The sequence below is a fragment of the Enhydra lutris genome, unplaced genomic scaffold (genome assembly GCF_002288905.1).
Source record: "Enhydra lutris kenyoni isolate GAN:26980312 unplaced genomic scaffold, ASM228890v2 scaffoldscaffold57, whole genome shotgun sequence".
NCBI classification, from domain to species: Eukaryota; Metazoa; Chordata; class Mammalia; order Carnivora; family Mustelidae; genus Enhydra; species Enhydra lutris.
In genome coordinates, this window is record NW_019154141.1 from 11,550,189 (window position 1) to 11,562,679 (window position 12,491).

Sequence of the window (12,491 nt, forward strand, 5' to 3'; positions counted from 1 at the left end):
CAAAAACCAGAATTGTGTCAGATGTTATTATTCTATATGCTGTTTGTTCTTCCTTAAAAACTATGTCTTAGGGGGGCACCTGGGTGGCTCAGTGGGTTAAAGCCTCTGCCTTCGGCTCAGGTCAAGATCCCAGGGTCCCGGGATCAAGCCCCTCATCGGGCTCTCTGCTCAGCAGGGAGCCTGCTTCCTCCTCTGTCTCTGCCTGCCTCTCTGCCTACTTGTGATCTCTCTCTCTCTGTCAAATAAATAAATAAATAAATAAATAAATAAATAAATTAAAAAAAAACAAAAAACTATGTCTTAGGGATGCCTGGGTGGCTCAGTTGGTTAAGCATCTGCCTTCGGGTCAGGTCACGATCCCAGGGTCCTGGGACTGAGTCCTGCATTGGGCTCCTTGCTCAGCGGGGAGCCCGCTTGTCCCTCTGCTTCTGACTGCCACTTGTGCTCTCTCTCTCTCTCTGACAAATAAATAAATAAAATCTTAAAAAAAATAAAAATAAACACTGCATCTTAGAGATCCTTCCATGTGGACACGCAGACCTGCTCATTTGAACTGAGTCCACTTTGTGAACAGACCACAATATATTTAGCAACCTTCACTGATGGGCATTTTCGTGGTTTTGTTCTTCAGCTTTACAAAAAAATGCCACCATGAATTTTCTTATACATCTATTTTTGCTCACTGGGATATGTATTTCTGTCAGATAAAGTCTAAGAAAGAGACCTTCTGGGTCAAAGGATATGCACATTTGAAATTCTAATATATATTGTCATTATATGTAATATAAATTAATAATCCAATGAACATTATGTTCATTTTTTTTAAAGATTTTATTTATTTGACAGAAAGAGACATAGTGAGAAGAGGGAACACAAGCAGGGGGAGTGGGAGTGGGAGAAGCAGGCGGTCAATAATGGTATTTGGTTTTTTCCCCCTTCCCATGGTGGATTTAATATTGAGAATAGTAAAAAATCACTGGAAGGAGCGCCTGGGTGGCTCGGTTGTTAAGTGTCTGCCTTCAGCTCATGATCCCAGGGTCCTGGAATGGAGCCCCTCATCAGGCTCCCTGCTCAGCGGCAAGCCTGCTTCTCCCTCTCCTACTCCCCGTTTGTGTTCCCTCTCTCGCTGTATCTCTGTCAAATAATAAAGAAAATCTTAAAAAAAAAAAATCACTTGAAGCCATTTCTCAACAAGGTAGGAGATTCAAGCTGGAGCACAACATTTGTGGCATACAACAACATGTGGGCTACCGGAGTGAGACTGGATTTCTTGTGAGGCTTAGACATTATTCTGGAGGTAATTCTAAGAGAGGGATCATACATTCAGGCTTCTCCCAGGGTCTAATCTGAAGGGGGCAGCACTTGCCCAGAAAAAGTTTTCTTGTTTCAGTGTTGTTTCATTTCCGGAACTAACCCATCCCTCCCCGTTCTCCCGGTTCGGGTTGGGGTGTCAGTCCCGGGCCAGCCGCTCTAGGCCAGTGGCTCGAAGCTGCGGGGGCCTCGCTGTTTCCAGCACGGCCACGAGGGCCATCAGGGAATGCTGGAGGTATCTAAAGTGTGGCCTTCAAAAGAGCAGGCCTCTTCTCCTCCCAGGGGTGGGGACTCAGGACAGAAAGGGCTGAGAACCGCTGCTCCAGGTGGAGAGCCTGTCTCCGCGGGCTGGCTGTCGGGCACCTCACACAGCCCCTCGCCTACGCGCACCGAGGGGGAAACATGCTCAGCAGATGGTGTATAACCTGCTGTGGTTCCTAAGGGACCCAGAGCAGTTTCATCCCCTCGGTCAGGGGCAGCAGAGGGCGGCAGAGGGATCCACCCCCTCCGTCTTGAAGCAATACTAGTGGAGACGGTCAGCCTGAATTGCTCTCCGCACTGACCCGCAACGCCCTCCTCTGAAAAAGCGACTCTCGGTCACACGGAAACAGAGCCTCCTTGTTACCTTCACGGGCTGATCCTGGGCTGAGTCTGTCTCACTGCCTTTCTCTTTCTTCTTCTTCTGTTTCTTTTTCTTCTTTTTGGCTCCAGTGTCATTGGCTGGACTCAAACCACTGTAAGACAAAGTAAATACTGATGCAGGGTTTTTAAAAAATCATCTGTTTTGAGCTACACCGACAAAGAGCTTTCTGTGGAGCCAGACCCTCCTTAATCAGGCCTGCTGGCTTCAGGAGCTGACTAGAGAATCCAGTCCCGGAGGGGCATTCGGAGGACACCAGGAGCTCGCCGCACGCCCGCCAGCTCTGGGGGGTGGGAATAGGGTAAGGGGGAGGGCTGTGCGAGAAATGTCCTATTTGTCTGGATGGACCTTTTCAATTCTGGTTTTTATTTTATGTTTCTTTTCTTCAGGTTGCTAGACTGCCGGCCCCAAAGGCAAAGGGTAATTGTTAACGGTGGCAATTCATACCACCAACACAGCCTGGGAGCCCTGGATCTAAAACGATGACAGCCCAAAGCAGTCTTTTTGGAAACCCTTCCTCACCCCCGCTCCCACCCACCCGGTGCATCAGGCTGAGTGAGATTTCTCCAGCTGGATCTAACGCTCAAGGCAGCACTGCAAAGGGAGGAAAGGAGGAGGAAAAAGGCAGTTCCACGTTGCTGAGGTCTGTCTCCAAGCTAGCGAAACAGCCGTGAGCACTGCCTGAATCAGGCCCGCAGGACCTGGGGCGACTGTCAGCTGGCGCAGACTGGGGGATCACCATGGGCAAAGCCCGGCACCTGGGATCTGGGGAAAAGAACAGTGAGGCACCCAGCCACCCCTGCCACAAAGCGACTACATGAAACCTGCCTGTCTGTGAGCCAGGAAAGGGGACAGGCCCTCTGCGTGACACGGCTCACGAATGCAGCAGACAATAGTCTCGTAGCCACATTTAAACATCTCCTACAGCATTTCATTATTGTTTTCTGAGGCCTCTCATCTTTACGGAGACACAAATCACATTATACTGTGTTTCTTATCCATTTTCCATTCATTTGCTCCCTAATGTCTTCTCCCAATGCTTACTGATTTCTGGGTTTCCTTCCTTTTATTTTACCTTTGTATTGGGTTTTCTTTATTTTACTGATGAGCTTTAAGGTTCACCTTGCAGCTCAGCTTTCTTTTTTTTTTTTTTTTTAATATTTTATTTATTTATTTTGACAGACAGAGATCACAAGTAGGCAGAGAGGCAGGCAGAGAGAGAGAGGAGGAAGCAGGCTCCCTGTGGAGCAGAGAGCCCTATGCGGGGCTCGATCCCAGAACCCTGGGATCATGACCTGAGCCGAAGGCAGAGGCTTTAACCCACTGAGCCACCCAGGCGCCCCGCAGCTCAGCTTTCTTAACTATGGTTGGACAGCTGACCCTTGAACAACACAGGGGTTAGTTAGGGTCACCAACCCCCGACAGTTGAAAATCTGCACACAACTTTGACTCTCCCCAAATTAGCTATTAATACCCTACTGTTGATGAGGCCTTACCAATAACATAAGCCAATAAACACAGATTTTCTAGTTGTGTATATTATACACTGTATTCTTCAAATAAGGTAAGCTAGAGACAAGAAAATATTATCAAGGAAAGCCGAAGGAAAATACATTTTATAGTACTGTACTGTTCAAAGTTCATATGTAGGGGCGCCTGGGTGGCTCAGTGGGTTAAGCCTCTGCTTTTGGCTCAGCACATGATTCTCAGGGTCCTGGGATCGAGCCCCACATCGGGCTCTCTGATCAGCGGGGAGCCTGCTTCCCACTCTCTCTCTGCCTGCCTCTCTGCCCACTCGTGATGTCTCTCTGTCAAATGAATAAATAAAATCTTAAAAAAAAAAAAAAAAAGTTCACATGTAAGTAGACCCATCCAGCTCAAACCCCTGCTGTTTAAGGGTCAACTGCAGTCGGTTTCTGCCATGACTACACTGATTGTGGCACTGTCAGCCTGAGACTAATGCCTCATGCTACTCTGCCAACCTCCCTGGAAATCTTCCACTGAAAAGGTAAAGTCCGTAGTCCCACCGAGAATCCAGGGAACGCTCATCTGCAGGATGAGCTAAGTGCAGGCCTTTGGCTGTATATTCTAGATAGCCAATTTCCAAAGAATTAAAATAGTATAAAATACATTTTCCACACCATTATGATAAATTCCATTTAAGCTTTATTTTCTAATTCACAAAGTGTACCTGGTCTTAAAATGTCTTGGGGTGATTATGAATATTAATTATCCTCTCATAACAAGCAATGTGTAGGGAGAAAGCAATCTGCAGCCATGAGCAGCCACCGCCTGTGGGAGATAGACCTGTTCCTAGGCCTGGGAGGAGCGCTGGCGTCCAGACTTCATGACCTTACACTTGGACTAAAATTACCTCCAGGGGCGCCTGAGTGGCTCAGTGGGTTAAAGCCTCTGCCTTTGGCTCAGGCCATAATCCTGGGGTCCTGGGATAGAGTGCTGCATCCGGGCTCTCTGCTCAGCAGGAAGCCTGCTTCCCTCCCTCTCTCTCTGCCTGCCTTTCTTTCTGCCTGCTTGTGATCTTTCTGTCAAAAAAAAAAAAAATAAAATCTTAAAAAAAAAAAAAAAAAAAAAAAAAGAAAGCCCACAGTGACAGCTGCCTCTTCACTGAGAGGGTATCGAGCCCAACTCTTCCCTAGGCCCATAATCCTCAGTCCCCAGCAGGCTCATTGACTCTTCTCTCGCCCTGCCCTGGCATAACGGCCTGCACCCGTCTGCCAGGCCTCTAGATGGTCCCTGACACAGGGAGACTATGAAGTCGGGGAATCTGGTAAAGGCTGGAGGTTACTTTAGTCCAAGTGCACTTCCTAGGTATTATCCTAATGGGACACAGAAGGCATACCATGGAAGGAAAACCAGTAGCATTCAGAGAGGGAATAAGGTGAACCCCTTAAAACTAGATGCTCTGCAAAACCCCCAAGGCCATGGCAAAGTATAGGAACCAGGAAGTCTTTTATGGCCTAAAGAAAACTTTTCCACTTAAGTAATTCAATGTTGTTATCATCTACAGGCCTATTTATAGCCTATAAAAACTCTATGTGGGGGGTCGCCTTGGTGGCTCTGTGGGTTAAGCCTCTGCCTTCGGCTCAGGTCATGATCTCAGGGTCCTGGGATCGTGCCCCGCATTGGGCTCTGTGCTCAGTGGGGAGCCTGCATCCCCCTCTCTCTCTGCCTGCCTCTCTGCCTACTTGTGATCTCTCTCTCTCTCTCTCTCTCTCTCTCTCTCTCTCTCTGTGTGTGTCAAATAAATAAATAAAATCTTAAAAAAAAAAAACAACTCTATGTGTTTTTTAAATTCCAGGCACAGTCTCACTTCAGTCTCAAGAGTATATGGCTTATAAATTTTAAAACTGGCTTATAAAATTTAAAAACTGGTTGAAGTTAGGAAACAAAGCAGTGTCCCACTGTTGATACAATGTTAGAAGTCCATTTCAGCTTACTGAATGAGTTACCTCAACCTAGTCTATGAAGTACCATAAAAATATATTTTTAAATAGCTCTATGGTTAAACAAGTTCAAGGCAGAGTTGCTGCGTATCAACCTTTCAGATACTTACTAAACACATTTTCACACAAAAGAAATAGAAGAAATTACTTTTCCCAACTTCAGAAATCTTTCCAAGTAAATCACTAAGAAACAACCTTCCTGCCTTTGCACTGCTGCTCAGGGGAGACACTTATAAGCAGCCATTGCCTCACGGACCCCCGCCTTTTGTGGAAGGATCTTCGACTGAATTCTTGTTCTCTTTTATGCATCATCAATATACGTGCCTGACAAACTGCAAGATCCACACTAAACCCAGAGAGCGAATTTCATTTTCCTTGTACTGCCTTGAATTTGCACACGCAGCTACTGAGCAACAATCCTGTTTCGACTTGTACATCAAGCACAGGGACAGATGAAGAACAAAGGGAAGTTAAAGAAGAGCAGTTCTCACCGAGCTTCCAGTACAGAGCTACACCCACGAGAACGCAGTATGAGCTCACCCTGGTCTCACAGCCAGCAACCCAGACAGGGGACGATGGACGCAGAGATTTCTTTTTTTCCAAAGATTTTATTTATTTGCGTGAGAGAGAGAGAGAGAGAGCACACACGCAATTGGAGTAAAGGGCAGGGGGAGAAGCAGACTCCCTACTGAGCAGGGAGCCAGATGCGGGAATGATCCCGGGTCTCCCGGGTCCTTGGGATCATGATCTGAGATCATGACCTGAGCGGAAGGAAGGTGGATGCTTAACGGATGGAGCCACCCAGGCGCCCCGAGAAGAGATTTCCAAAGAGCTCACCAGGGTTTAGTTTTCAAGGTGATTATGGTAATTTTAATTATTCAAAAGAAACCAAGCTCAGAGGCCTTGAGAGTAAGTCTTCAAGAAACCTCCCAGAGGGGCACCTGGGTGGCTCAGTGGGTTAAAGCCTCTGACTTTGGCTCGGGTCCTGATCTCAGGGTCCTGGGATCTAGCCCCGCATCAGGCTCCCTGCTCAGTGGGGAGCCTGCTTCCTCCCCTCTCTCCCTCTGCCTACTCGTGATCTCTGTCTGTCAAATAAATAAATAAAATTAAAAAAAAAAAAAAGAAGAACAAGAAGAAGAAGCCTCCCAGGAAGCCATTTCAAAGAAGAGCTTCAACTTGGATTTGCGGAGAACCACACCAGAGGACCCCACTGAAGCAGGCTAGTCCTTCTCTAAGAATTTACATCATTTTTAAAGGGACCTGAAGTCCACACCCAGCGGGTGGGTATCCCAGTGTGCGCAGGGATTCTGCGAACTCAAACAGCCATCTCTTAGAGCGCACTCTAAGCTGCCAGTCACCTTAACACACGCCAAAGAGATGAGCCACAGCCATGGAATACAGAAAATCGAAGTGTGACTTTGACTCATTTGGTTCCAAAATAATGAGTGAAGAATTAGCGGAATTTGCCTTCCTGGGGAAAAGGGGGTCCCTACCATGGAAATGGACATAGGAGTTCACATAAGAATTTTGAAGTCTAGACTCTGAAGCTGATCAACTCAAGTCATTAATGACCAACCTGGTGAATATGGAACAAATTAGCAGAAAGACAGAGTCAGGAACAGGGAAGATAAGAAATAACAAATGTCATTTAAAAAAAAATTTTTTTATTTAAGTAGGCTCTATGCTCAATGGGGGGCTGGAACTCACGTCCCCAAGATCCAGAGTCTTATGCTCTACTGACTGAACCAGCCAGGAGTGCCAAGAAATGTCATTTTTTTTTTTAAGATTTTATTTATTTATTTGACAGAGAGAGATCACAAGTAGACAGAGAGGCAGGCAGAGAGAGAGAGAGAGAGGGAAGCAGGCTCCCTGCTGAGCAGAGAGCCCGATGCGGGACTCGATCCCAGCACCCTGAGATCATGACCTGAGCCGAAGGCAGCGGCTTAACCCACTGAGCCACCCAGGCGCCCCAGAAATGTCATTTAAAAAAAAAAATTTATTTATTTATGTGAGAGAAAGAGAAAGAGAGAGAGAGAGAGAGCATGAGAGGGGAGAAGGTCAGAGGGAGAAGCAGACTCCCTGCTGAGCAGGGAGCACAAGGTGGGACTCAATCCTGGGACTCCAGGATCATGACCTGAGCTGAAGGCAGTTGCTTAACAAACTGAGGCACCCCGGTGCCCGAAATGTCATTTTTTTTAATGAAGGCCAAGATATTCTAAGTTCAAACACAAAAATCCCATGGGTGCTCTGCTATAAAGTCAGGGCTCTGGGGAGGAGATAGAAAATGAGCCTCAGTGCTGATTTCTAGAAACAGAATGCAGTACCAGGATGTGTGAGTGGGCGGGAGGGAAGGGCATGCTGACAGACGAGCAGCACCAGCAAAGAACTTCCAGAAAACATGACAAGCAGGAAGGGTCCATAACACAGGCCTCCCCTCCACCCTACCGGGTAACAAAATCCACTCAAAGGGACGTGACTGGGGAACAGAAGGCTGTACTGTGGGGGAGTATGAGCTCAGCCACCAGGCCTGGAACGACTGTCAGGGCCACCCAGCTTAACTTGCTGTTCACAGAAGCAGAAACCAAGGCCCAGACACGTGAGGTAAACTGGTCACCAACTAACCAACTGGTGACCAGGGACAAGCCACTAATCTCTAAGGACGTGGACTGTTCCTTCCTGAACACCACGGTCTTGTTTCTGTGGGAATTTCTCTGAGTCTCCTCCAAAGCCCAAAGACAGTTTCATCATACAAGGCCCTAAAACAAACTTCTGTGTCTCAGGGGAGCACATATGAAAGGCCAGGAGGACCTGAGCCACACTTTATCCAGGAAGCCGCCTCTGGCTACACTAGCTCTCCCTGGTATCTGGCTAAGATTATGATCTCCCAAACGACTGAATATTTTACATAGAATAATGGTTTGCTCCCTACCTTCCCAGTAAGATTAAAAATTTCCTGAGCATAAGGACATCTGATACAGCTGTTTCCTATAGCACCACCAGCTGCGCCCAGTGCACAGTTAAGAGTTCAACAAATAACGTTCCTGACTGACGCTTTTCCAGCGTAATAGACTAAAATAAGACTCTGAGAAGCTACAGCCCAAAAGAGGGTCAGCAAAACATCTCCAGTTACGTTTCCACAGGACAGCTGTGTTAATAGTCTATGAAAAGTGTGGAGGGGCGCATGGGTGGCTTAGTTGTGAAGTGTCTGCCTTCGGCTCAGGTCATGATCCCAGGGTCCTGGGATCGAGTTTCACATCCGGCTCCCCGCTCAGCGGGAAGCCTGATTCTCCCTCTCCCACTCCCCATGCTTGTGTTCCCTCTCTTGCTCTCACTCTCTCTCTGACAAATAAATAAATAAAATCTTTAAAAAAGAAAAAAGTGAAAACACGGGGCGCCTGGGTGGCTCAGTGGGTTAAAGCCCCTGCCTTCGGCTCAGGTCATGATCCCAGAATCCTGGGATCAAGCCCCGCATCGGGCTCTCTGCTCGGTAGGGAGCCTGCTTCCGCCTCTCTGCCTGCCTCTCTGCCTACTTGTGGTCTCTATCTGTCAAATAAATAAATAAAATCTTTAAAAAAAAAAAAAGTGAAAACACGAAAGCTCCACTGAAACTATTTTAAATTGTTCCAAAGTCTTAAACGCAGACCGCGGGTTTAGTTTTGATTATGAGACCAAAGGGAAAAAAAAAAAAAGAGTTCTGAAAATAAAATTCACAACTTTTGGCCACTTATTTCCCACCCCCGAAAACTGGAAATTAATTCTTTTGGCTAAAACTCAAAATTTCCAGAGAAACCGATTAAACAAATCCTAGGCTCTAACATCCTTTTGATTCTACTTTTGCATATCAGGAAATCCTTTTGCAAATCCATTTACTTATGAGGTGTGAGAGGTTCACCAACAATCCTCCTGGTACTCAGAAGGCCCAAAGAGGTGAATGAGAGGCGTATGAGGGTACCGGGGTGGAAACCACACCGTCTGACTCAGTCTCACATGCCTATCCTCTGTATGGCTGTGGCTGCAGGGTCACTAACAGCAATACCCCAAACTCTGCAGTCCCACCCATCAGTTATTTATATAAAAAACTGCGTGTGAATCTTAGATGATGGAGGGAAAACAAACAAACAAACAAAAACCACTTTAGTACTCTGCCGTCAAGGTGCCCCAGGAGGCCTGTGAAAAGAACAGCAAGTTGTGGGAAGCGATTACAAAAATTGCTTTACTGCCATCCTCTGCCCTTCCTGGGACAGTTGGCCAGAATTCTGAGGGTGCACAAGCCAGTTTCTGCCATGGAGAATAACTGGGGTTTTTAAAAAAAAGGGGGGGATCACAAAGGCTCTGATATACTAAACCGTTTAGAATGGGACTGAGACAGAAATGTAAATTCCACATCCTCTGGGTTGCTTTGGCGAGCCACATGGTAACCTGGCAACTCCAAGGTCAAATCGGATGCTGTTCAGAGACCATTTTCAGTAATTTTCTGAGCAATGAATGACTCACTGCTAGCAGAAATTTCACACACCAGAATGCAAAAGATATTTGTCCACTGAGAAGAGTTTAAAGGGGCCAGCCATCTCCATCACCAACTGGCTCCCTAGTCTGGGAAAGTTCATGGGTTACTGAATGGATCCAAAGGCAGGACTCACACTGCTGCAGGGTTGGGAAGCAAGAAATCAAGGGAGTAGGGAAAAAACATCCAGTAAATTTGGAATGGATCCTCCAGGGTGCCCCAAGGAAGAGGTGGAGACGCAAATCCCAAGCTTCACTACCAAAGCTCAATCAGTCTTCGTAAGTGAGGTCTAGGAGATGATCCACGGAAAGGGCTTAGTGCAGTGGCCAGCACATAGTGATAGTAACAACAGACAACATTTACCAAATGCCTGACAAGAGTGTGACCTCCTCAGCTGCCTCTCAAAGTCGCAGCAGGAGAAGCAGTAGAAAAAACTTTCTAAGCAAGTACCAACCCTGTCCAAGAATTTCAGTTTAAGTTTGGTTTGTTTGTTTGTTTGTTTCGGTGCTCCCAATAGAGCAACAGTCCCAAGAGCACCATCCTTGAGGAGTCAGAGGAGAGGCGTGCAGGGTACAGGTTTCAAACAAGGTTACAGAGAAGAGCTGAAGAAGCTCCTCCTACAGTCATTCAAGGGGCGCCTGGGTGGCTTGGTGGGTTGAGCCTCTGCCTTCGGCTCAGGTCATGATCCCGGGGTCCTGGAATTGAGCCCCACGTCGTCGGGTTCTCTGCTCAGCAGGGAGCCTGCCTCCCCCCCTCTCTCTGCCTGCCTCTCTGCCTACTTATGATCTCTGTCTGTCAAATAAATAAATAAAATCTTTAAAAAAAAATGAAGTCATTCAATCTGTGGTCCCCAACTCTATGGCCTCTGCAGACCAAGGGTTAAGTGCAGACTTAGTGAAGCTGGGAGATTTGAGAGTGAGTGCATCAGTTTAAACAATGTGAAAAATCAGCAAAACTGGTGTGCCATGAGCAGCAGTCTCCCTGAAATAGGCTCTCATTTGCCTTTCATTTCTTCTGCTTTCCAGTCTCTTCTCTTTGAAGTGGCTCTTGATTAGTTTCTTTTTTAATTGCCACTTAATTGGGAAATAAAATTAGAACTCTTATTTGATATCAGAGATGAGGTTTCTCTTTTCATTTCTGCTTTGATCTAGTTTTGAAAAACCAAAAGCTGAAGGGAGAAATTAAGAAAAAGGGGAGAAAAAGATTTCTTCTTTCCAAGAGCTAGATGCAGCTATAAGGCACCGAATATAAATATGGAAAGAACCACTCTCGGAGAATCTGACGGATAAAACAAAAAGCAAGTAAGGCTGGCTTTATGGCACTTCCTTTTAAAGAGATCGCTGTTTTCTCTTAAGTTTTTTCATAAGAGATAACAGCTCAGGACTGGCGAGGAAAACTTATAAGAACTCATCTTTACCTGTCCCCATGAAGTAAGAAAGCAGGATGGGAAAGAGACATCCTTATCAAAGGGATGGCTTACCAGCATCTCAGTGGTATCAATGACATTGAAAAATAAATTCTAAAAGAATCCTAGGAACCAAATAATATAAAAGTCCTTTCCTGTTCCAATCATCCAAATAAACTTTGTCTGTTAACCCAAAACTAAAATCTACTGGTAGCTAGTAAGTAATTCATTCTTTAGTAACAATTCTTGGAAAGCCTTTCACTAAAAACAAAGAAGCAAATTAAAGCATCCGGATGGATGGTGAACTGCAGGGGAATACAGCATTAAGATGATCTTAGGGGGCACCTGTGTGGCTCAGTGGGTTAAGCTGCTGCCTTCGGCTCAGGTCATGATCTCAGGGTCCTGGGATCGAGTCCCACATCGGGCTCTCTGCTCAGCAGGGAGCCTGCTTCCCTCTCTCTCTCTCTGCCTGCCTCTCTGTCTACTTGTGATCTCTGTCTGTCAAATAAATAAAATCTTAAAAAAAAAAAAAAAAAGATGATCTTAGTCTGGGGGCATCTGGGTGGCTCAGTAGGTTTCCGCTCAGGTCATGATCTCGTGGGTCCTGGAACAGAGCTCCATACGGGGCTCTGCGCTCAGCGGGGAGTCTTCTTGGGATTCTCTCTCTGCTTCTCCCCTAATTCTTGTGCACAACCACGCCCGCACACTCTCCCTCTCAAATAAATTAAACCTAATTTATTAACTGTAACTGATGTGTCAGGCAAGTAACTGGGGGGAAAATGCCACCTGTCTTTGTTGAGTAGATTAAAAAAATAGCATATAGAAAAACTGTAGAGATACATACATTAAAAAATACAAACACACAAAATAAAACATACACCTACATTGCACGTATGCATGTGCACGTGTATGTGTGTTTCAATGTATATGTGAAATCTATACTCATCAAAGTTTATTTAATTATGGTTGTTTCATTAATGTAAAGTACTGTGAGCCCATCCTGAAAGGAAGGCCTCAGTGAAAGGCCTTGTGAAACTTGGAGGATCCCCAATTTTTGTAGGTATTTCACAAGAAACTGTAGTAAGGCTCACAACGAAACTGAGTTGGTGTAAGAAAGTGTGTGTGTAAGAAAAATCTAATACTCTTTCCCTCAGCGAGGGAAACTCC

At 46.0% G+C, this 12,491-nt stretch overlaps 1 protein-coding gene across 1 annotated transcript in view; it reads right to left on the reverse strand.

Annotated features, from left to right (window-relative positions):
- LOC111158076 (N-myristoyltransferase 1) overlaps nucleotides 1–12,491 on the reverse strand; it is a 33,632-nt gene that overhangs the window by 18,692 nt on the left and 2,449 nt on the right. The window contains exon 2 of the mRNA XM_022519899.1: nucleotides 1,937–2,045. Within this exon, the coding sequence (XP_022375607.1) occupies nucleotides 1,937–2,045 (109 nt within the window). The remainder of the gene's footprint in view (nucleotides 1–1,936; nucleotides 2,046–12,491) is intronic.